The following is a 26,259-nucleotide window of genomic DNA, read 5'->3' as shown; positions in this document are numbered from 1 at the left end:
GGGAGTGGGGATGACAGAGGCCAGACTGTGAATCTGAACTGTATCCTCCAGGCAACGGGAAGCCTCTGGCGTATTTTAATAACTAGAGCAGAGATGTTTAAAAAGATCACTTTGGTCATTTGTATGTCGAATAGATCAAAGGGGTAAGAGGGATGATCCAGTCAGTGAGGTAGAGTGAAGTAGGTGGGTTCTTAACAGATTTAGATAAAGAAAGGATTTGGTGATTGATGGGTGGAGAGGAGACAAGGAAGACAAGGTATCAAGAATGACTCCCTGGTTTCGGGGCCAACCTCCTGAAGTTAAAAATTCTAGAGGAGGAGAAGCTATTTGGAAGGAAAGATGATGAGAGTACTTCTGACATCTGAGAAGCCTGAAGCAGCCAAGTAGAGATGTCAGTTCAACAGTTGGAAATATATAAATCTCGCCCAGCTGGTGTGGCTCAGTGGTTGAGCATCGACCCATGAACCAGGAGGTCACATTTCTATTCCCAGCCAGGGCACATGCCCGAGTTGAAGACTTGATCCGATCTGCAGTAGGGGGCTTGCAAGAGGCAGTCAATCAATGATTCTCTCTTATCACTAATGTTTCTATCTCTCTCCTTCTCCCTTCCTCTCTCTGAAATCAATAAAAACATATTTTTTTAAAGAAAAAGAAATATATAAATCTAGTCCTCAGGATCAAAGTCTAAAACAAAGATACAGATTTGGGGATCTTCGGGGTATGGGTAATAATTAAAACTTTGGAGGAGATGAGTTCCCCTAGGGAAAATGTGTAGTGTGAGAAAAGAAGTTCTAAGACAGGATCTTGCAGCCTGCCAGTATTTAAGGTGGAGGAAGAGGAATTGTCAAAAGAGACCGAATAGCCCGGCCAGTGTTACTCAGTGGTTGAGCGTCAACCTAAGAACCAAGAGATCGCTGGTTCAATTCCCAGTCAAGGCACATGCCCAGGTTGCAGGAGGCAGCCAATCAATGATTCCCTCTCATCACTGATGTTTCTATCTCCCCCTCCCTTCCTCTCTGAAATCAATAAAAATATATATATTTAAAAAGAGACTGAGATGGAGTGATCAGAGAAGTAGGAGGAAAGCCATCTATGCTGCTGGATGGGTGATCTTTAAGGCCTCAGTCAGCTCTGACAGTCTGTGGTCCCAGAGCTGGAATCTAAGCCAGAGCACATGGATAAGCCATAAGGACAAAGGAGGACATTCCAAGTAATATTACTCTATCAGCCAAGATCCCAATAAAAAACAGAGGACACACTCAAACTGAATAATTAGAAGGAATTTTAATAAAGAGGCTACAAAGATGTGGGGAGGGTTTAAGGAATTGAATACGGCAGAAATCTGGCCCTAGCCACAGAGAGATCCTTCACCACCCCAAGGACTACAGAGAAGGCTGCCTGATAGGAGATGTGGCCTCCGGGCCCACCTTCCTCCCCTCTCCCCCTGCCCTCCAGTTTCCTGCTGCTTGCCTCCTATTGGCCAAGCAAAAGCCAGAGCGCAAGGAAGCCACCGATGCTGTGTAAATACATCATCTTCCTGGGGCACAGAGCAGGGTGGGGAGTGGATGTGGAGGGGCAAACAAGATATCCGGAACAAGTACGTGGGAAAATGGAAGTGAATGGATAAGAGCATGCGTGAGTTTCTTATTGCTGCTGTCACAAATTTGGTGGCTTAAAACAACACAAATTTATTATCTTACAGTTTGGGGAGCTAGAAGTCCAAAGCAGGTTTCATCAGGCCAAAATCAATGCATTCTTTCCTGAAGGCTCTGGGGGAGAATCCACTTCCTTGTCTTTTCCAGTTTCTCTAGAACCCCCCTCTCTGCCCCTTCCTCCACCTTCAAGACAATTGCATCTGCTTCTGTGGTCACATCTTGTTCTCTGACTCCTGCTTTCTTCTTTCTTCTTTTAAGAGTCCTTGTGATTAGTTGAGCCCACCCAGATAATCCAGGATAACCTCCCCAGTTAAAAAATTTGTATTTAATCACACGGGTCTCTTTGCCATGTAAGTAACATTCCCAGGTTCCGGGGATTAGCACGGGACATCTTTAGGGGGGCATTATTCTGCCTACAATTTAGAGTGAATAAACAAACCATTTTGACTGGATTGGAGGGCTCCCTAGGAAAGTAATGAAAACAGGAAGCGCAGATCAAAGCCGAATTATGGAAGCTTTAAATGCTAATCTGTCTGAATGTTTTTCTATAGAGAAGAAGGAGCCACTGTAAGTCCTCCACCAGGGTAGTGGCTTGTTAGCAGTGTTAAGAAAGATGATCTGACCGTGGTGCTCTGGGTGTCTTAGAGGGAAGAACAGAAACCTTTCAAGATGCAATTAGAGTAGTCCAGGCCCAGCGGAACAAAAGTCTGAAACAAGAATGACAGGAAGGGATGGTGTGAAAAGTACAGTGCAGTAAGATTCTACAAGAGGGCTAACCAACTGGACATGGAAGGAAGGGGAGGAATCTGAGCTTTGGAAGTGTCTGACTGGTAGATTAATGGTACGATCTAGAAAATCAGGAGAGCAAATCTGTTTCCGGGGAGGATGATGAGTTAGGCAGGGTATAGTCGTAGAGTCCTGGAATAGCAATACAAATAGAACCTTATCTATGTTAAGATGCTGTCTATTGTAAACACATGAATTTTATGTGCCACTAAGGAAAGATTAAAATATGGTACATGCCTTCTTAAATATGCCATTTTTACTTTATTGAAAGAGCTATTTTAGCCTTACACCCAGATTTTTGAAGTCTTAATTTACATACAATAAATTGCACATATTTAAAGTGTATACAGTTTGATATGTTTTGACATACGCATGCATCTGTGACACTATCAGCACAATCAAGGATTCAAGGTAGTTCATAACCCCAAATTGCCTCCTTTTATAATATATTTTTATTTTTTAATTAGAGTTGAGGTACAGTATAGTTTCAGGTGTACCACCCAGTGATTGGACATTTAAATAACTTACAAAGTGATCATCCTGATAAATCTAGTACCATCTAACACCATACATAGTCATTATAATATTGCTGGCTATATTTCCTATGCTGTACTTTATATCCCCATGACTATTCTGTACCTACTAATTTGTACTTCTTTTTTTTTTTAATTCTTGTTGTTGAAAGTATTACATATGTTCCCTTTATTCCTGCTAGCCCACCCCTCCTTCCAGCCCAGGCCTTCACCCCCCTATTGTCTTTGTCCTTTCCCTGCCTTCCCTCTGAGGTTTGACGGTCTGTTCGATGTTTCTGTGACTCTGGATTTATTTTTGTTCATCAGATTATGTTATATTCCACAAATGAGTGAGATCATGTGATACTTGCCCCTTTGTAATTCCGCCCCCTGTCTCTCCTACCTCCCTTTGATCTGTAAGCAACTACTGATTTGCTTTCTGTCATATAGATCAGTCTACATATTCTAGAATTTTAGATAAATGTAATTATACCATATACATTCCTTTGGGTCTGGCTTCTTTCATTCAGTATAATTATTTTGAGGTTCATCCATATCATCATGTGTATCAATCGCTCATTTGTTTTTATTTCTGAGTAGATTCCATTATGTGGACTTACCACACTTTGTTAATCCATCCACCTACTAATGACCATTCAGGTTGTTTGCAGTTTTTGTCTGTTACAAATAAAGCTGCTCTGAACATACACAGATTTTTAAAATAGCATACCATCCCTGTGCAACATAAAAAGGGAAAACGCAAGTGAAATGAATTGGCTGATATTCTTAAAACTTCTTCATGTTCAGATCCCAACTTTTTGAATCATTTTTGACTCATAGTCATCAATGTCTGTTTTGTTTCCACCCAGTACCTCCTCTTTGCCATCAAAAATGGTAATTTTATAAAAGTCATTGATGTTGGGTCTTAAACCATTCTGTAATTATACGGAACTGGCCTAATCTGGACCTTCCTTTGGGAGGGAGTGTTGCTAAATACCCTTGAGTTGCCACGTCTCCCACTTCCTCCCCACTAGGTTTTAAAGAGTCCCTGGAATTGTTTTCCAAATCCCTGACACCTATTCTGCTAGTTTTGAAGCTGGTGCTTTCGGTATTTATGCATATGTAGGCTGTGACAAGTCTTTCTTGACTGCTGCTGTGTCAGTGGTTGAGAGCCATCAATTGTAAGATAAATGTCAATTTCAGAATGTTATATTGAGGGAAACTGTTCATCTTAGAATCCGTAGGTAAGGTAGTTTAACCAGTTTGTTTGATGGCTAAGAGCCTGGCTGATTGAGATCCTTGTCCACAGTCACACAGTAAATTGATGGTAGCTGGGACCAGAACAAAGTATATATGGTGTAGTTGGTTTCTCTGACTTTAGTGGGATGAATTTTGTTTTGTCTTTACTGGAATATAGCCATTGAAACTAAAAGAAGGTGGGCTTATGAAAGGGAAAGAGAGTTACATTTTATATGGAAATGACACAAATAGAAAACCACAAGCTTGAATATGGTGAATAGTTGAATTAATAAGGAGAGAGAAACAACCTTCTTTCTATGCCAAACCATTTTTCATTCTTACTGTTTGAAGTATCTTACTAAAAACAGGGCTTCTCAGATCATTCCTCTACTTTAAAAATTTGGAGTGGCTCCTTATCTCCCAACAGAATAAAGCCCAGGTTCCTAGCAAGGCATATAGGAAAGGCCCTTCACAGATGTCTTCCTTGTCTTTCCTCTTCCCTCCGGCAACTCTCCCCTCAAGACACACAAGCATTCCCCAACTTACCATGTACTTTCTCACCTTTGTGCCTTTGTTTACACTGTTCCTTTTTCCTAAGAATGACCCTTCCCCACTCATGTCTACCCTCTGACCTCTATGACCTCTTCCTTACAGTTTCAAACTCAACCTCTTTTTCCCAGTGTCCCCTCAAACCCTAGATCCCTTTATCCAATAATTATCTCCTTTTATGTTTTAAACTTACTTTATTACATTAGTTTTGTTATAACACTTATCCTATTTGTGTGTCTCACTGAGCTGTGATCTCCTTGGGGAAGGGTCACATCTTGTTTGCCTTTGTATTCTTGTTTTCTAGAACGCTGCCTGGTAATTAGTGGGCATACAGCAAATATTAATTGCCTTGGAAGATCTGACAGATAGTAATACTTCCTAAGGAGAAACACAATCAATTGAGTACGTTGTTATTTCCTGAATGCAGTATTATCTTTCAAGGGAATACCTGTAAAATCCTCTGTGAAGAAGGGATGAGTAAAAATTTCACTGTGAGTGGAAGTTTAGGGGTGAGGTGGTATAAAAAGCGGGGATTGAAAGGGGAATGGACTAGGAATGTAAAGAATTGAGCAGGATGGCCCAGGAAACAAAAAGGAAATAGGACTAAAAGAGAATGGGAGAGGAGGAAAGAAGAACAGAGAGAACAGTGGAGAGGGTGAGCATGCAGCCAGGATTTTAGAATCTCCTTAGCCTAATGGCAGGGGAGCTGCTGGACAATGCTTTCTCACATGGATGTTCCAAACTCTCTTTCTGAATGAACCCCATTTTGTATTCTTCACATTACTCTTTCTCTGAAAAGACACAAGTGTGCTGCTCACAACTGCCGTACAATTGGTGCATTGTTCTTCACTGTGTTCTGTGGAAAGCTGGAGGAGGCAGAGTAGTATAGTGGGAAGGCACTCACTACCCTGGGAATCAGAAGGCCAGGCACATCCCAGTTCTGGAGCCTGAAGCAAAGCATTTAGCCACTTTTCACCTCAGACTCTTTATCTGTAAAATAGGTTATTAATATCTGTCCAGGATTTTTTTCCAGGTTGTTGTAAAGATCTAAGTAAGTAAAATAATATACATGGAAATACTTTGTAAGTGGTCAGGTTGCTCTACAAATGAAGGTAATATCACCTTTTTTGTTGAATTATTCGTCCAATAGAGAGACTCCACTGGCAGATCGCATAGCCCTGTCTCCTGTTAATAAATCCTGTTTGCAGAAAGGAAATAACAGTGTTTCTTTCTTATTAGTGGCATTCTGAGGTCTCAGGACGCTGGCCCATTTAAATGTTCGCGGCCCATGAGAAGGGCATCTGAGAAACCATGGCGCTCCCTTTTCAAAAAGAGTTGGAGAAATATAAGAACATTGATGAAGATGAGCTTCTTGGAAAACTCTCAGAAGAGGAATTGAAACACTTGGAAAATGTTCTTGATGACCTAGATCCCGAGGTTAGTGACCTGGAACTGAAGCAACGTGGTTAATGATAGTCCCGGATAAATGGCGTGGCATGTCCTTAAATAATGGTGTAGAAATCCCTTAGCTCCAAATGCGAATTCTGTGTTCTTCCCTGATTGGTCCTGAGTCACTTACTCTTCGAAATTTATGGAGAATCTCAGTAACCACAATCTGTAATATGATTTCTCAAAAACAAGTTTAATGTAAATGGGGAAAAGTAGTTTCCATTGATTGATGAAAGACTAGTCTGACTTGGGTGAAAAGAAGGGAAGAGAGAAAAGGAACAAATCTTACCGAGTTTCTTCTGTGAATCACACATTCTGCTGGACATAAAAGCCCCTTAGGTAAAGTGTATTATCCCCATTTCATAAATGAGGGGATAAGCTAGGAGAAGTAATTTACCTAAGATCCCATACTAGTAAATGTCAGAGATGATATTTAAACCAGGTCTTTAACCCCAAAGGCAGATCTTTTCTGTATCTAGTTTATTTAAAATGTATAGCCCTGGCCGGTGTGGCTCAGTTGGTTGGGCATCACCCTGTGCACCGAAAGGCTGCCAGTTTGATTCCCGGTCAGGGCACATGCCCAGGTTGCAGGCTCAATCCCCGGTAGGGGGTGTGCAGGAGGCAGTCAATTGATGTTTCACTCTCACATTGCTATTTCTCTCTCTCTCCCTCTCCTTTTCTCTCTCTCTAAAAAAATCAATAAAAAATCTTTTTTTAAAAAAATGTATAAATAACTTGAAACTCTCTCTCTCCCTCTCCTTTTCTCTCTCTCTAAAAAATCAATAAAAAATCTTTTTTAAAAAAAATGTATAAATAACTTGAACTCCTTGGTGATCCTACAACAATAGGTAGATTAGAATAACTGACCATCATATCAAATACACTTAAGTGGAGCAATGCTCTTGATATTATCAAGTACATTAATATGTTTATGGGCTCTTGAAAAGCTAAGTAACTTGTTATAGTGTTTCCTTCAGACCTGCTGGTATTAGCTTAAACTTAGAATCAGTGGCATCCAAAATAATGGTTTCACTATAAATAAAAATGTCACTAAAAATTATTTGTATGATAATCTGATGTGGCAGGTACTTTGGATGCTGTATCTACTTTTAAAAATATAAGTATTCTGCTTGTATTGTTTAAACTTAAGGAAGGAATCTCTAAGCTTAATCAAGCAGGTACCATAATGTTCGCTTACCTGCTTGGCCGGTTCCCCAGGAGAAGGCTTGGAAATAAGAGAGAATAGCCATATTGGCTCCTTTGTAGAATCTCCATATGACTGCCTGGGAGCATCTTGGGTGCAGATGTGGCCAAACCTAAGTGGGATCTATGAGGCTGCGGAGGGAGGCTGGCCTTGTGCTGTCACGTTCTAGAAGGCAGCTGCAGAAGTCCCAGAAGCTGCTCCAGCCACGTGTGTGTGCTGCCTGCCTTCGGGAGCCCTATTCTCCTCAGCACAGGATATTAGAGCAGGTAGGGCCTCAGATGCCAAAGAACCCCACCCTTAGCTCACACCTCCCCCATGTGCAGCAGAGGAGGGAGGGTCACAGGGTATCAGTTGGGCAGGCACCTTCCTTCCTGCTCACACCTCTGTCTTACCAGAGTGCCCTGCTACCAGCTGGATTCCGACAGAAAGACCAGACACAGAAAGCAGCCACTGGTCCCTTTGACCGCGAGCACCTCCTCATGTACCTGGAGAAGGAGGCTTTGGAACAGAAAGACAGGGAAGACGTTGTGCCTTTCACTGGAGAAAAGAAAGGTAAGGACCGTAGGTGGCGCCTCTTGGGACAAAGGTGCTTCTAATATATGTCCTGGAAGGTCAAGCCAGGGAACTGGCCTGGGAATGGGAAATAAGCCCATAATTGGATTCAGTGTTTAAAAGAATCATGGCTGATGGATACATGTCAGTGTAGACATTTGTCCAGACCCATAGAATGTACACCCCCAAGAGTGAGCTCTAATGTAAACTCTAAGCTTTGGGTGATATCAGTGTAGGCTCATTGGTTGTAACAGATGTACGACTCTGCTGTGGGATATCAATAGAGGGGAAGATTGGCAGTGTGGGGCTAAGGGGTATATGGGAACTCTCAGTGCTTTCCTCTGTGAACCTAAAAACTGCTCCCCAAAATAAAGTTTATTAACTAAGTAAAAAAGAAGCATGGAGGCTAATTAAATGAATACTTTGAGTGTGGTGGTACTCAAATTAGTTCTGTAAAAAAAGAATTCTTAACTCCCAAAGAAAGTTTTGGGAGTAGGAAGTAGAGTTGTGCCTAAGAGAAGGTCCCATAAGCGTGAATGCTCTCAGGCCAGGGCCTTACCCAGTGCAGAAGTCTACTCCATGTCTAGGCATTGGCTATGTTCCTAGATGTTACCTTAAGGTCATTCAGCATTGACCTCCTCTGTGCAGAGTCGAGTGTCAGGTGCTGGAACCACAGTGAGTAAGACCCTGCCCTGCCCTCAAAGAGCTTGTGGTCTAGTGAGAGAAACACTGTGATAGACCTGGGAAGGCTGTGAGATAGGCACGACAGACTCAAGACAGGAAAACCTTCCTCCTTAGCTCTCAATCCTGAGCCCTTTGGAGGAAAAAGTGGATATCACTCACCTGTCCAGGTTCTTCAGCTACAGACGGCAACTTGGGCCCATGGGTACTAATAAAATCAATGATAATCTCATGGCGACCACAGTCTAAAATATATATATTTTTTAATTGATTTTTAGAAAGAGAGGGAGAAAGAAAAACATCTCAAACATCTATCAGCTGCCTCCTGCACAGCCCCCACCAGGGATCGAGCCCATAACCCCAGCATGTGCCCTAATTGGGAATCGACCTAGCAATCCTTCAGTGCACAGGACAATGCCCAGCCAACTGAGCCACACCAGCCAGGGCTACCACAGTCTTTTAAAAACACAAATCAGATCATGCTGCTTCCCTGCTTAAAACCCCAAATCCTTACTGTGCTTCTCATAGTCCCGGGAGAGTTCTCTCTGACAGCCTTCCCTCACTAAGCTTCAGCCCCAACATCTTCATTCAGTTCCCCAAACCTGCTGAGTTTTTTTTCCCATCTCAGGGTCTTTTCTTGGACTCTTCCCTCTGACCCACATCTCCATTTTTTGCTTTCTAAGTCTCAGCTTAAATGCCCAGGCCTCCAGCTTTCCCTCTGTCTAAAATAGACCCTTCCTTTCTGCCCTGACACTCATTTGTTACGTTCACAGCCCCATGACAGTGTTTATCCTTTGTTTATTTGTTTTTGGTTTTGCGTGTTTTCCACATTAGATTGAGATCTCCACAGTGGGGTTGTGTCTCTCTTGCATCCTGGCACAGAAGCTGACACGGGGAGGCACTTGATAAATATGGACTCGAATGAACGCCATCTCTGAGCTTCTGTGGGGGTGGGAACACAGCTCCCCTGCTGGCATGAGTCACAGCAGTGCTGCCTCCGCTTATACTGCACCCCAGCTCTCCTCTGAACCAGGCATGTTTGACGGGTCACGCACCGTGGATGATGTTATTTTATTAAGAAAGTAAAGGTGAACAGTGACAAATAACCAAGGATTGCCGTAGAAATATAAACTCTTTCTATGGCAACATAGTTGCTATTGAACTAATTTAATTGTGAAATAAAAAGTAAATTATTTAATGTCAAATTTTCAATAAAATTCCTGTTAACTTCCAGTATTAGGGTAGTGACTGAATAACAAGAGGAAAACTGTTGTGTTCTGTTCTCAGAGTAGAGGTTTGAGGAGGAGCTGTGGTAAATTCCCCTCTTGATCCAGATCAACTTAAAGATGGTTCACGGGGGAACTAGGGGTGCAGGAGCAGTCTGAGTTATAAATGGGGATACAAGAGGGTAATACAGCTGCACAGGTAGCTTAGGAGAAGGTTGAGAAGCAACACAGTTGAGCGGAAAAAAAACGAGTTTTCCACACAGAGCAGAGGGATGAAGGTGAGGTGGGGGAGTCTACAGGCCCCCGGGAAGGACCAGTGGGTGCTCTGGAAGCCGTGGGGGGCTGTAGTGAGGGCCTCAGGAGAGGGCTGGCACACCTCAGTTCTGAAGGCCGTGTGCCTGAGCTACATTTAATTCTCTAGTGTAGTTTTTTTCACTGAGAACTTATATGGTTGGAGCCCAAGGAATGGCTGTGCGGCAGCAGTTGTTCTGAATGCCAATAGCTGTGGGCCAGCTGTGCAACAGTGTTGGGAGGGACCCTGAACAGTACCAGGATTACTTAGAAATTCGATTTTGACTCTGGACCCGAGATCATCCGAGCCAGAAAGACAGTGCTTCAGGCTGCAGATACTATGAAAATTAAGTCAGGAATAGCCCCGGTGTCTGAGATGCTATTGACTGGTTGATTTTCCCGCCCGCCTCTCTTCTGGCCATTCTCCTGTTTTGTCTCCCAGTGTGCTTTCTTCCCTTCTTGGAAATATGGCCCCTTATATAGTGGTCAAAGATAGAGACCTGTGGCCAGGATACCTTGGTCTGACCATAAGGAGTGGGCCCTCTTTGGGGTGCCCAGCTCTACCTGGCCCCTGTTTCCTTGTCCAACCATTTGAGGATCTGATGAACCACCAGGAAGCGTAAAGCCCCTGTAACCAGGGATGCCTCCTGGAGAGTTTTCATGAGGGAGACATACTGACTTTGGGTTTCCCCTTGCCTTTCCCATGGGAGTAGGGAAGGCCAGACTAGCCAAGGAGACCTAGAAGGAACTTGGGTCCTAATTGGCTGAAGCTGGAGCCAGCTGTCTGTTCTACCCCAGGGGACAAAGGGGAAAAGGAATGGAGGGGTGAGTCTTTAGGGAACTCTAAAGATCACCATGGAGGAGACCAATTTCAGAGATCATGCCAAGAAGTAAAAGCAGCTCCAAAAAAGAGAGAAACCAAGAATCAAAGCAGGAGGAATTGGGAAGAGTATGAGTAGGTCTGGGGTATCGCTATGGTGGCCCCAGTGTGTCTTGGCTTCACCTTTATAAGCCCATGTGGGATGTGGGTGTGCTGACCTGGCTGTATTCACATCCTCCCGGCCGTGTGATTATTAGTCCAGAGGTTTGGGCAGCGCGGGGGTGGGTTGGGGTGTTGCAGATATTGGCATATTCAGAAGTGAGTAGGGGCAAAATGAATGTAATTCGATTGAACAGGGTAAGGTGGGAGATGGTGGCAGAGAATGTGCACGTGGGAAGCACAGAGAGCCCTACTGCCCAGACCCCCACGTCTCTGAGTACGCCAGCCCTGCTTATTTTCTTTTAAATCAGGCTGACTTTGGTATACTGTAGAGAGGTGGCTGCGTCCCAGGTCACTACCTAGTCACGTGATCCTAGATAGAACATCCTACTGGTCTACGATCTCAGTTGGTGAGAGGAAAACTCTGGATGATCACATTTGTCCCTTAGGAATCCCGGGGCCATTTGGATGAATCTGGTCCGAATATTTGTTGGGATCACAGGGTCAAATGGGAGTTCCATTTTTAGTTTTTTGAGGGGAAAAAAAAGAAACAAATACTTAAAAGTTAACAAACTGTTAAAGTATGTTATATCCTACATGTATACGTAGGCCAGTACTCTTGGACTTCCAAGAGTTCTACACAGGGATGTCTGTCCTTCTCTGCCAGGACCTCAAATGCATATGGTTGACACCTCCGCTTACATATCCAAGCTTCATTCATATTCATCCACCACTGCCTCCCCTTGACCTGGGCGACAAGAACACAAACAGAAGTCCAAGTGCCTTTTTTTTAAAAAAAACAAAACAAATACTTAAAAGTTAACAAACTGTTAAAATATGTTATATCCTACATGTATACGTAGGCCAGTATTCTTGGACTTCCAAGAGTTCTACACAGGGATGTCCATCCTTCTCTACCAGGACCTCAAATGCATATGGTTGACACCTCCGCCTGCATATCCAAGCTTCATTCATACTCATCCACCACTGCCTCCCCTTGGCCTGGGTGTGTACATCCCAGCAGTGTGACCTGCATTCAGGAGGGTGGGCATGGAGAAGGGATTCATGCAGGCCCTGGAAGCAGGCTCAGGGCTCTTAGACAAAGAATCCCAGGGTCCGAGGTGCCTGGGTGTGGTCTAGCAGGCAGCCTCTGTTCTCAATGGGAATGTCCCTTTGTCCCATGATTCTTCCCTTGGTGGGGCAGAAGGTGTGTGTGTGAGGGGAGGGTGGGGGGCGTGCAGCCAGAGGAGACCAGAGCTGAACTCTTTAAAGTTGGGGTCCACGGCAGGGCCCCCCTTTGACCAGGTCTAAGGGCAGTGCTGCTGATCGATGGGAAGGAGGGAGGTAGAAGAGTTTCTCTCTGTGGTTAAGGACTGCAGTCTCCTTGGATGTCAGTGCTGTAGAATGCAGGATTCCTCCTCGGACCCTCCTCCATTCTAATTGTGGATTATCGATAATGGCATTATCCCAGCAATTAAGGCATCCCAGTTGGATGTGCAACGGCCTAATGACTCGGCTCTTAACAGCCAGAGCTGCATTCTCTGGTGGGCCCGCTTCCCCTGCAATAAGCAGCCCACACAATGGTTTTTGTTTTTCTTCTGACTTAAAGGGAGAGTCTTTATCCCCAAAGAGAAGCCCGTGGAAACGCGTAAAGAAGAAAAAGTGACCCTTGATCCAGAACTGGAAGAAGCTTTGGCCAGTGCCTCCGACACTGAACTCTACGATCTTGCAGGTTAGTCCTCAGCTCTGGGTCACTTTCCTGTTTGGTTCTGTGGCCTCCAGGTCGGCACCCATGGCAGTAGCCTTTGAGTTTCTCCGTAGCTGCTGGTTTTTATTGTGATACCTGGTTGGCTTCAGTCTTTATGTAGCTGTAAGACTTGATCCAGGTGACTCAACCTCTCTGAGCAAACATTCTGCTGAATTTCAGCTGTAAAATGCCCCAGTAATACCCATCCTACCAAACTCAAGAGTTTCTGTAAGAAATCAGAGAATAGAGTTGAAGGAGTGCTGAGGACTTACACGATAAAATAACAGCCCTTGTGCTTTCTAAAGAGCTTTCACATTTGGCACTTTATCATCACAACCTTTCCATGATGTTCTTGCTCTTCCCCAGTTGCTGTTCCATTTTGATCCCCACTAGCAGATCTGTTGAACCCAACTATGGAATGGGGTTAATTACTGTGACGTTCATGCACTGTGGTAAATCCACTTTCAGCCCAATCTGCTGACTTTTTTTCTAGTTTTCTTAACAGTAGCAACAATACAATAATTATTGGCATTATTATTTGAATTGGTTATACATGCAGATAGAAAAAGCCCAAAAAGTACAAAAGAATATGTAATGGCCCTAGCCGGTTTTACTCAGTAGATAGAGCGTTGGCCTGCAGACCACAGGGTTGGTTGCAGGCTCCTTCCCGGCCTGGGCCCTGGGCAGTGCTCATGCAGGAGGCAACCAATCGATGTGTTTCTCACATTGATGTTTCTCTCTGACTTTCCCTCTGTCTTCCAATCTCCCTAAAAAAAAAATCAATGGAAAAATAACCTCAGGTGAGGATTAACAACAACAAAAAGAATATGTAATGAAAGTAAGTCTCTCACCCTGATTACATAAGCCCCCATCCCATTTCTTGTCTGTCCTTTGAGAAAGAATCCATGCATATGCCAGCGTATTTGTGTACCAATGGGATGCACTTTTCTCCAAATAAGATGGATATGTGGATCATGAGGGTCATTAGGTCATCACAGGAGAGAGGTGTTTTAAAAAAAATAGTCCATAGTTTTAGCAAGAATTCTCACATTTTTATTCCATTGGAAGGCATATTACTATAATCTCCGTCCTCCTAGGAGAACCAGCTATGCCTTATTCTAATAGCATGCAAACTGTTCCAGCTACATTTTCATTCCTTCTGTGATATCAGTGGTCAGTATTAAATTCACATATTTGAACCCCTCTCAGAAGTCACTGCAGCATTGAGGCACCTGTGCCACACAGTTAGGAAGGTGTGTAGCAGTAACCAGTCTCCTTAGCCCTGTGGTTGCTGGGGAGGGATCCTGTTATGGTGACTGTTGCCTCTCGGTCTGTCCTGGAATTGCCCAAAGGGAGAATGCAGGGCTGGGCTTAAATTCCCAGGAAATGCCTAAGAAGAAAGAAAGAGATAAACACCCATGTTTGGAAGATCCTGAAATTCATGCAGTAAAACCAGGGGGATAATCCCCAAAGAAAACTGTTGTGTTCATTTTACGTAGCCTCCCTCCCTCAGCAGTGCCCCTCAGCACCAGGAGGAAGCCCCGCATCTTCTCCAGGACGGCTCTCTCTGGAAGAAGTAGAGCTGCCAGCCTTTGAAAGCGTGTCAACGCCCTGCCCATGTTACTCTAGCAGACCAAGAGCAGAAGGGCAGATTGTTCCTCAAGCGAGCACCCCCACAGTGGCCGTATTTCTGTGTGGTCCCCCACCATACCAGTCTAGTTCTCAGCTCTGCTGGTCGGTGCACGTAGCAGCAGTCTGATTGGGGCCAGGCAGTGGGGACGGGTCCACCTGCCAGGTTCACAGGAAACAGGTAACATAAAAATTAACACTTGGAAATGGGAGCCAAATTATAATTAGAAGTTATTAGTGAGAATGGGGCCAAAGCAAGATATGTTTTTTGGATGGTCTCAGTAAGCTTGTGCTTATCAAATAGGGCATCTCCCTGGACAATGCCAGAAACACGGTAATAAATGCTTATTTACTGATAAGAATGTATAAAGCACTTAGAACAGTGCCTGACGCATAGGAAGTCATTTCATCTTTTTTTAATCCTCACCTGAGGAGTGAGGATATTTTTCCATGGATTTTTAGAGAGAGTGGAAGGGAGGGGGAAGTAGAGGAGAGAAAAGGGGGAGGGAGAGAGAAACATCCATGTGAGAGCGATACATCAATTTGTTGCCTCCCACACACACCCCTACTGGGGTGGGGATCGAACCTGCAACCCAGGTATGTGCCCTTGACCAAGAATCAAACCTGTGACCCTCTGGTGCTCAGGCCGACGCTCTAACCACTGAACACACTGGCCAGGGCAGTCATTTCATTTTTGTAGTAGGTAAAGCATAATTATTATCCCTACTTTACAGATGGGGAAACTGAGGCTTGGAGGCATTTAGTAACTTCTCAAGTCACACAGGTAGTACATGACAGTATTCATATTGGCTGACTGCTCCTGGGGGCCCTTTTAACCCCAGACTTGCTGTTTCTTACGGTGTGCTGGCCTCCTGCCTCCTTCTAATGTGCAGATTACAGTACAGCTGACGAGGAGCTCAGAGTTAACAGGAGCTCTGCCCCCTGTTCACAGATGATTGATTCTGGGATGGGATCCTTCACCAGGTGGCCGCCTGTAATTTTATTAGCGAGGGGAGAGCTGGGGTGCAGTTGCAGCTTCAGCCTGCCTGGTGTGCATTCTCCCCCAGTGCTGTTTCTCGCATGCTGTGCTGCCCCCTGGTGCCAGTTCCATGTAGTACAGGAGCCTCAAATCTCAGCATGCTCAGCCTTCCGTTCCTGGCGTCTCTTTTATTTCCCACGGTGAGATGCTTTAGACAAGGAAAGGGCAACTTCTCTCGGTGAGGCTTATATTGAAAGAGACCCACGATCTTTCTGCTCTTTGCCTCTGAAGAAATACATGCCATCATCTCTATAATGTCAAATCTTAAAATATCCTTAGGTTCAGTCCGACCCTCACATTTTGCAGGTGGGAAAGCTGATGAGTTGAATCTACTTTACTAGGAGGTCTTAGCAGGTTTTCAGTAATTTGGGACCATCACTAGACCATTGTCCCTCAGATCCCAAATGGTGTCACAGGTACAGATGTAGAAAGACCTGTGTAGATTGCTGGTAGTCTTGCAGGGAGGGTTTTTGTGTATGTGTGTGTGTTAATATATCAGTTTATTTAACACTATACATGTACCACACACTGTGCAAGGAAGTATGGGTCCGGAGACTTATCTTTATGATACAAAGAATTGTTCTTCAAGGAACAAATTAACAATGTGGATATCCTAACATGTTTTTCCAAACTTAATGTTTATTCACTGATTTTCTTTTGTTCCAGCTGTTCTTGGAGTCCACAATTTGCTCAATAACCCAAAATTTGATGAAGAAACACCCAACAGTAAAGGTGGCAAAGGGCCTGTGAGAAGTAAGTTGACGTGGAATCTGTGGTTCTATGAGGCTTGGGAACCTCCACGTGTTGCTGGGAGGAGAGGCCTGTTGACTGGGCCTCCTAGTGCAGTGATGGTGAACCTATAACATGTGTGTCAGAGGTGACACACGAACTCATTTTTTTGGTTGATTTTTCTTTGTTAAATGGCATTTAAATATATAAAATAAATATCAAAAATGTAAGTCTTTGTTTTACTATGGTTGCAAATATCAAAAAATTTCTATATGTGACACGGCACCAGAGTTAAGTTAGGGTTTTTCAAAATGCTGACACGCCAAGCTAAAAGGTTTGCCATCACTGCTTGGCCGAATCCGGCCCGCGGGCCGTAGTTTGCCCACGGCTGGTCTAGTGCATCCTGATCTCTGTGCTTCGGCCTTTGAAGGTGGCTTTTGTCAGTTCACCAAGGATCACTGGGCTCGGGGCAGTCAAACCAGAATAGAATAGCTGATCATGGGAACTCTGTCTGGCAGTGTAACTAGTAACAATCAGTTGTTTTGTCCAAAACACACTCTGTAGTTAGGTCCCTTCCATCAAAAGGTAAAATTGCTGATAGGTTGCATAGTTAGCATGGAATGCAGAGTTTCCTGTTCCCAAGGATGTTTTAATCAACTGTCGTATCTTAAATAAGTTCTTTTCTCTATTTCAGTGTCCTTTTGTCTCAATAATGGATGCTTGTCATTAGAATTTGAATACCCACATCCCCCAGAGAGCATGAAAGACACACTGGGATGGATTTGCTGGCACAGAAGTGCCAGACCATTTCCTGGCGAGTCAGCTCATTAGACTCTCCCACTTACTCACTGGTCATCTTCCAAATACCTACTGTGTGTCATGGGTTTTATCTTTAGGTACAAAGATAAAAGATGGTCACCACCCAAAGGAACTTATCTACCCATAGTAGGGACAAACCAATAATCAGGTAATTTTGGACAATGTGATCCAGGTGCTGTGAAAATTCCGCAAAGATCACAGCTTTTCTGAGATTAATTCTATTTTATTCTCTTTGATGAAAACTTGGGAGATGCTTTCTAGTCTCAGCAGCATATGTATAAATCATCATTTATTCTGGGTAATTTACACAGACAACGAGCAATGTTCCTTTTATTTTCTTTCTGGTTTCTTTATGCATACAGATAAAAAATGTTCATCATTGTTAATTCCAACATGAAAGGGTAACATTCTGACAACATGTTTGCTGTTAAAAGTCTGGTGCCTAACCTTCTTGGCTTTTATACATAGACATACATATCATTAACTTAAAAAAAAACACGTTGTTTTTTTAGAGCATTTTTAGGTTCACAACAAAAATGAGAGGAAGTCACAGCGATATTTTATATATCCCCTGCCTTTCCACATGGATGGCCTCCCCCATTATCAGCATCCTGCAACAGAGTGGTACATATGTTAAAACTGATGAACCTACATTGACACATTGTTTTCACCCAAAGTCCGTAGTTTACATTAAGGTTCATTCTTGATGGTGTAATTCTGTGGTTTTGGACAAATGTATAATGACATGTATCCTTCACTATGGTATTATACAGAGTATTTGTACGGCCCTAAAATTCCTCTGTGCTCTGCCCCTCTAACCCCTGGCAACCACTGATCTTTTTCTGTCTCCATAGTTTTGCCTTTCCCGGAATGTCACATATTAAAATCATACAGCATGTAGCCTATTCAGACCAGCTTTCTTTCTCTTATTAATAAGTATGTAAGGTTCTCCCATGTCTTTTTTCATGGCTTGATAGCTGATTTCTTTTGAGTGTTGAATAATGTTCTATTTTCTGAATGTACCACAGTTTATTTATCCATTCACTCTGCAGTACATCTTGGTTGTGATTGCTTCCAAGTTTTGGCAGTTATAAACAAGTCTGTTATAAACACTTATGTGCAGGTTTTTGTGACCAAAACTTTTTATCTCCTTCAAGTAAGTATCAAGGAGCATGATTGCTGGATCTTATGGTAAGAGTATTGTTAGTTTTCTAAGAAACCATGAAACTGTCTTCCAAAGTGGCTATATCATTTTGCATTCCCACCAGTAAAGATGAGAGTTGTTTTTGCTCCACATCCTGACCAGCATTTGGTTTTGTCATTGTTCCAGATTTGGGCCATTCTGATAGGTATGTAGTAGTAGCTCATTTTAATTTGCATTTTCTTGATGACATGATGCGAAGCATCTTTTCATATGCTTATTTTCTACCATTATATCTTCTTTGGTGAAGTGTCTGCTAAGGTCTTTGGCCCATTTTTTTAAAATATATTTTTATTGATTTCAGAGAGGGAGAGAGAAATAGAAACACCAGTGGTGAGAGAGAATCATTGATCGACTGCCTCCCGCACACCCCCTACTGGGGATCGAGCCCACAACTCTGGCATGTGCCCTTGGTCGAAATCGAACCCAGGACCCTTCAGTCCCCAGGGGGACGCTCTATCCACTGAGCCAAACTGGCTAGGGCTTTGGGTCATTTTTAAATCAGGTTGTTTTCTTATTGTTGAGTTTGAGTTCTTTGTATATTTTGGATAACCGTCCTTTATCAGACATGTCTTTCGCAAATATTTTCTCCCAGTTTCTAGTCCATCTCCTCATTCTCTTGACAGTATCTTCCAGAGTAGAAACATTTTTTTAGAAAAATATTTTTTTATTGACTTTTAGAGAGAGAGGTGTGGTGAGCTGGCACGGCCATGGCATACTCAGCCCCACATTTGGGCACCTTATGTGCCGAGCCAGCGCTGCCAGGTTCGGTGAGCCTTGAGAGGGGGCAGTGAAGGATTGAGAAAAGACAGACAAGAGAAGAAAGCTGGGTCTGGGTGGGACGCTGTCCTCTCTGATGGAGAGCTAGCGACAGCGCCACGGACTACAAGCCATGTCTTTATTTTATAGCCAGATTGCAGGAGGCAAAGTAAGGGCGTGGTCAAGATGTTTACAGCATTCTCGTGGGTTTCGATCCTACTCAATTACATGCACCTGAACTCTATCAACCCCACATCACTCAGGCACGTGGGGCCACGTGTTCGGACCATAGGTTCAAGCTTGCAACTATAGCTGTTGGCTATAATTGGGCTGGGAGGGCCCTGCCCTCCAAGCTGGGACTTGCACGTGTCCATGAGAGGATTGTGCCCTCTCATTAGTCCGAGGCTTGAACCTGTACAAACACTGTAGCTGCTTCCCACAGAGAGGAAGTGAAAGGAAGAGAGAGAAACATCTATGTGAGAGGGGAACATCAGTTGGCTGTCTCCTGCATGCCCCAACCAGGATCAAGCCCATAACACAGGCATGTGCCCTGACCAGGAATTGAACCAGCAACTATTCGGTGCATGGGACAACGCCCAACCAACTGAGCCTTACCAGCCAAGGGCACAGAGTAGAAACTTTTCATTTGAATTAAGTCCAGCCTATCAATTTTTTCATGGCTGCCTTTGGTGTTATATTTAAAAATTCACTACCAAACTCAAGGTCATTTAGGTTTTCACTTATGTTATCTTCTAGGAGTTTTATAGTTTTGCATTTTATATTTAGGTCTGTGATCCATTTGGGGTTAACTTTTATAAAAGTGTAAGATCTGTGTTTAAATTCATTTTTTGCATATGGATGTCCCATCCTTTTTCCATTGCATTACCTTTGTTCCTTTGTCAAAGATCAGTTGACTATATTTATGTGGGTCTATTTCAGGGTTCTATTCTAGTCTACTAATTTGTATATTCTTTCACGTTTGCCACGCTGTCTTGATTACTGTAGCTTTTTAAAAAAAATCCTCACTTTATTGATTTTTAGAGCGAGAGGGAGAGAGAGAGAAACATCAATGTGAGAGAGAAACATGTGCCTTGACCGGGAATCAAATCTGTAACCTTTGGTATAAGGGATGACACTCCAACCAATTGAGCCACCCAGCTAGGGCTTGATTACTATAGCTTTATAGTAAGTCTTGAAGTTGAGTAGTGATAGTCCTCCAACTTTGTTGTTCTCTTGCAATAGTATATTGGCTCTTCTGGGTTTTTGCTTCTCCATATAAACTTCAGAATTAGTTTGTGGATAACTACAAAATCACTTGCTGGGATTTTGATTGGGATTACACTAAATTGGTAAAGAACTGACATCTTGACAATATTGAGTCTTCCTATCTATGAACATGGACTATCTTTCAAGAGTGTTATAGTTTTTCTCATACCGATTTTGTACATATTTTTTAGGTTTAGACCTAAGTATTTTATTTTTCATTAACTTTTTTTTTTAAATGATGGTTCTAGTCTCGTACCAGTACATGTAGGTTTGCCTGTTCTTTTAGTGAATAGATAGCATCTTATTAGGTGATTATGCTATAACTTATTTAACCATTTTCACATCGATGGACATTTTATTCTGTTTTACTGTCACCAGTAATACATCAATGAACATTCCTGAATGTATATCTTTATGTTTTTATGCTATTTTTTCTGTAGATTAGACTTCTAGATATAGAGTTTCTGGGTCATAAAGTTTCTACATTTTAAATTTTGACAGGTGATGCCAGATTACTCTCCCCAAAATCATGCACCAACATTTTCACCAACAATACAGGGATTCCAAAAAAATGTATACACACTTAACAGTTGATAGCTCAATTGATGTTTCTTTCTTTTCAGATTTCACACATTGGAATTAATAATTATTCAAATTGTGTATACATATTTTTGTATTAGCGAATGTTGTAGTGCGTTAATAATTATGTATAACAGCATATTGTAAAAATTAAGTTACAAAATTTTTATTAAAACGTTCATTACATACCGTTATATTGGCTGGGCTGCAAAAATAGTCATTGTAGGGCCGCGAGTTTGACATGCTTGCTGTAGGGTCTCCTGCACTTTTGGCTCCATGCAGTGTCAGCTACTGAGACTTCTCATTGCGGTTGAGAAGCATCAATCTTTGAAACTGTAACTCAGAGCCATACCATTCCCATGCTTGTTTAGTTGAGAATAAGCTTACTGTCATTGATAATAAAGTATTATTAGGATCAGAGAATATGAAAAAAGGTCGTTTGGCAGGGTGGGGGGATCATCACTGATTTTGACAGGAGAATCCTTACGTTTCTTTTTTTTTTTAACTTGTGTCTTAGATGTGGTCAAAGGTGAAAAGGTCAAGCCTGTATTTGAGGAACCACCCAACCCCACAAATGTGGAAGTAAGTCTGCAGCAGATGAAAGCTAACGATCCCAGCCTCCAAGAAGTCAATCTCAACAACATTAAGGTATCTCACTATGACTGTTGTCAGTCGCTTGATTTATCTTGAGTTTAGAAAACTTAAAGGGGATGACTGATTACCTAGTTGAAATCTTTTGAGTCACTGATTTTGAGGCAAGATATCCCATTCAAAAGAAGAAGTAGGTTTAAAAAAAAATGATTTCTAGAATTCTTGGAAACAATTAATAGTAGTTGTGTTAAATAATATACTGGTTATCTATTGTTGAATAGCAAATTACTTCAAAACTTACAGGCTTAAAAGAAGAAACATTTATTCTTTCACCCAGTTCCTGAGGATCAGGAAACGGGGAGTGACTTAGCTGGGTAGTATGACTCAGTGTTTAAAAAAGGCTCTGGGCAGGCTATCCGCCAGGGCTGCAATCACCTTACAGGCCCGCCTGAGGAGGAGGACCTATTTCCTAGGAGGTGCACTCCCGTGGCTGTTTATAGGAAGCCTCTGTTTCTGCCTGAGTGCCCTCACATCATGACAGCTGGCTTCCCCCAATGTGCGTGCTCCAAGAGAAAGAGAACAGTCAGGAAGCCACAGTGCATGTTGTTACTTATTCTCTCAAGTCACACATTGTCACTTCCACTTTAATCTATTTGGCAATAGGTCATGTGACTCTCAAGTAGAGGGGTGTGTGTGTGTGTGCGTGCGTGCGTGTGTGTTGTGTATGAGAGAGAGAGGGAGAGAGAACATTGTCTGACATGTTTTGTTCATTCTTGTTGGGCCAATTTCTAACATTTAATAATAATAACAGACTTTCGCCCTAGCCAGTTTGGCTCAGTGGATAGAGCGTTGGCCTGGGGACTGAAGGGTTCTGGGCTCAATTTCAGTCAAGGACACGTGCCTGGGTTGTGGGCTCGATCCCCAGCAGGGGGCATGCAGGAGGCAGCCGATCAACGATTCTCATCATTGATGTTTCTGTCTCTCTCTCCCTCTCCCTCCCTCTCTGAAATCAATAATATATTTAAAAAATAATAATAACAGACTTTTATTGAGTACTCGTTATGTACCAGATTTTTTGCTAAAAACTTGAAATTCATTATCTCATTTAATTCTTAGTGGGACTTAAAGAGGTTAAGTTGCTCACAGTCCCAGAATAGTCTGTGGAACATGTAAGACTCACATCAGCCTCTGGCTGTACCCCATGTTGCCACCCTCCCCAGTGGTCAGTACCGGGCTAAGTGCTGTAGAAGAGGGAGTAGGTTTCATTTTTGTCTATTCTGAAGAACTTATTGTTAGGAGAATAACACTAAACAAATCATTAGAACACAATGTGGTAAGCCCCCAAATGTTATGGAATTGCAGGTAAGGAACATTTTGATCCTGCCTATGAGAGCCAATAAACAAAGGAGGTAATATTTTAGCTGAGTCTTAAAAGAAGAGTAGGAATTAATCAGAGAAAGGACAGAGGAATTTCCAGATAAAGGAAAAAGCATAGAGGAGAGAAAGACCATGGCATATTAGCAAGTAGGTCAGTCTGGTTAGAACACAGAGAATAAAAGAGAAGAGGGAATATGGTAGGTGCATAATTTTTTGGTTAATAAACAGAAAGGGGATGCCGCAGTGTCTCATTGTATTACATTCCCTTATTAGACACAGCGTGGCTATTGGCTAGGGATGGCTTCAGTTGTTGGAAGATGGGTGATAAATGTCTTTTAGAGGGGTTAGCATGCAATTAGTCATCTAAATATATAAAGTACTTAAAAGCTATGGATCCTTGGCTTATCAACTCTCTGTACCTTCCCCATCGTAGAACATTCCAATTCCAACCCTGAGAGAATTTGCAAAGGCTCTGGAGACCAACACCCATGTCAAGAAGTTCAGCCTGGCTGCCACCCGCAGCAATGACCCTGTGGCAATTGTGAGTAAAGTTCTTAGAAATATATAATGTGAAAAGATTAAATTCATTATAAACTCTTTAATTTGTCTTATTGATAATTTTTAGATCTGGTAAATTTATTTTCTACACAGTTAATAAACAAAATAAGTTATAATGAGACAATAAAACAAGACCCAGTTGTCAGGCACTTTGAATTAAGTAGAATTTTGTTAGCAATACACTTCTTAGGGGAAAGAAACAGGATTAGATGAGGCATTTAGCTAAACAAATATTTAGATTTTGTTCTGGGCTTAGTATAAACTTTCTGAAACTTTTGCATCTGTAATAACATTCTGTCACAATCATAAGACCCCAAATCCTACAGGAACTTGGCACATATAAAAATATTAAAGTATATTTCATTTTAATCTTTAAAATGGATTAGTATGTTTCAGAAATATTTTAACAACTAAATCTTGAAACATTTTGTGTTTGATATTGTTAACCAGAATATGAAAATAAAAAACCGAAGCCCTATTCCCTCTATGCACATTAGATAATCCAGCTAAGCAAGGAAACCCTTGACCCAATTAACTACTACTACAATCACCATCATCAGTGTTACTCCTCCTATTAATAGCTAACATTTCTTGAGCAATTAGTAAATTCCAGCACTGATCTCTATACTTTACACACGTCACCTCACCTAATCCCCACTATGTTATTATCAGGTATGTACTATTATTAGTTCCCACTTTGACAAATGAGCAATCTGAGGCTCAGAGAGGTTAATTAACTTTTCTAAGGTGACTCAGCCAATAGGCAGTAGAGCCAGGATTCACCACCAGGCCTTTTTGATTCCTCAACAAGGATGCTTAACCATCAAGCTATGCTGTATTTACACACAATGCCTCCCTGTCAAACATTTGCTAAAATATGTCAGTTATCAGGAGCCTGAGTCTCTCCCTGTGGTTCTACAGCATCTAATGCTCAGCTAGAAAATCAGAAGTTTTCTTTACTTGATGCAGTGATTTAAAGTGACAGGTCTTTTGGAAGATCTGAAATACCATTAAAAACAGACAATGTGAAAGTCATGGTGCTGGCACAGGGTAGATGTTTGAAAAACACTTGATAAATGAATGAATGAGTGTGCCCTCCAGCCTCTCAGCAGTAGAGAATATTTCCACAATTACATAAATTGATATTTTCACCAGAAATTATTACTTACCTAAATTTGTAAGTTGAGAGCAGTTTTGAATTTAAAACCTATCATTAAATTAGAAAAAGCACACAACTAGATCATTGGTAAAATGAAATTAGCAATTTAAGGATTCTTATCTGTATATAATTTTATATAATCTCTGCCTTTTAGATTTGTTTTCAATAAAGCAAAAATATTCACAGTGCATTTTGTATGTAAGTAACTAAAGGGATGATGTACAAAGAAATAACTTGTCACTCCTACTTGATATATTATCTATATATATATATAAGTAGTAGCCCTGCACACGGATCCGTGCACCAGTAGCTCTCTGCGGGGCCTGGCCGCTCTGCGCCCGCTGCCCAGAGGCTCTCCGCGGCCCAGAGGCCCATCTGCGGCCGGGCGCAGAACGCTTGCCTCATTGCTGGGGCGATGATGCATGCGTTCCTCCCCCCCACCCCCTCAACCACTCTGTGCCCACTGCCCAGAGGCCCTCCACAGCTGGGGTGGAACGCTTGCCTTGTCGCCATGTTGACAAAGCAAGCATTCTGCCAGGCCGCTCACACTACCCACTCTCAGCAGCTGTCCCCCCAGGACTGGGGGACTCTGGCGGGGCTGAGAGGACTGGGCGCCGCCATCTTGTGGCTATGGGTGCCGCCATCTTTGTGACAGAGTGATAGTTAATTTGCATATTATCCTTTTATTAGATAGGATAGGCTAAGCGACCATCCGACTGGTAGCTATGATGCACAATGACCACCAGGGGGCAGACGTTCCAACCAGTAGCTATGACATGCACTGACCACCAGGGGGCAGACACTCAATGCAGGAGTTACCAAGCTGCGGTGACTTGGCAGCAGCAGTTCTTGGGTGACCCACCCCGGGACCAGAGACGAGGGAGCCCGATTCTAGGGTGCATCACCCGAGAACCACCCTCTCGCAATCCGGGACCCCTCGGGGGATGTCGGAGAGCTTGTTTCAGCCCCACCCGCAGGCGAGGCTGAGGGACCTCACCTGCTGGAAGGACCCCACTCACTCTGCAGATGCCCTTCAAGCCGGGGCACCACCCCAGGTGCAGCTGGCCAGGGAGGAACCATGGAAGGTTGGCTCCAGGGTGTGTCCAGCCTGTCTCGCCCAGTCCCACCCCGCCAGCCACCTTTTAATTAATTTCCTTTCAATGTGCACGAATCTGTGCACCGGGTCACTAGTTTAGAATAAAATGGCAGGAATGGGAATAATTTCTAATCCATTTTCAACACTACTAATAAATAATCTAACCTACTCAGATCAAATAGATAGCTTTCTAACTGAACTAAGTAAATTCCAAATATAGTAATTTCTTTGATACTGTTTTTAATGCAAAAACTATGTATTGAATGCACACTGTGTGACCAGCACACCATACAATTGTGAAAAAGAATTGCTGTCCTTCAGGTTGTGAAGAGAAAAGACTTTTTGGCTTTATACCAAGATGGCCCAGCTCTCACCTGGATGCCCGTAGATCAGTGGTCTGTGAGGTCCAAAAGGTTGGCGACTGCTGCCCTAGATCAGTGGTCGGCAAACTGTGGCTTGCGAACCACATGTGGCTCTTTGGCCCCTTGAGTGTGGCTCTTCCACAAAATACCACGTGCGGGCACGTGCGGGCGCGCACGTACAGTGCGATTGAAACTTCGTGGCCCATGCGCAGAAGTCGGTATTTT

The 26,259-nt window shown here is 42.9% G+C and overlaps 1 protein-coding gene across 1 annotated transcript in view; it reads left to right on the top strand.

Annotated features, from left to right (window-relative positions):
* Window positions 1-5,962: 5,962 nt before the first annotated feature.
* TMOD2 (tropomodulin 2 (neuronal)) overlaps window positions 5,963-26,259 on the top strand; it is a 39,113-nt gene continuing 18,816 nt past the window's right edge. The window contains exons 1-6 of the mRNA XM_005863928.2: window positions 5,963-6,178; window positions 7,790-7,946; window positions 12,733-12,855; window positions 16,205-16,291; window positions 21,409-21,539; window positions 23,293-23,400. Of these exons, the coding sequence (XP_005863990.1) occupies window positions 6,053-6,178; window positions 7,790-7,946; window positions 12,733-12,855; window positions 16,205-16,291; window positions 21,409-21,539; window positions 23,293-23,400 (732 nt within the window). The 5' untranslated portion in view covers window positions 5,963-6,052. The remainder of the gene's footprint in view (window positions 6,179-7,789; window positions 7,947-12,732; window positions 12,856-16,204; window positions 16,292-21,408; window positions 21,540-23,292; window positions 23,401-26,259) is intronic.

Source organism: Myotis brandtii, unplaced genomic scaffold (genome assembly GCF_000412655.1).
Source record: "Myotis brandtii unplaced genomic scaffold, ASM41265v1 scaffold182, whole genome shotgun sequence".
Classification (NCBI taxonomy): domain Eukaryota; kingdom Metazoa; phylum Chordata; class Mammalia; order Chiroptera; family Vespertilionidae; genus Myotis; species Myotis brandtii.
The sequence above is the reverse complement of the archived record's forward strand: the minus strand, read 5'-3'. Positions and strand labels throughout refer to the sequence as shown.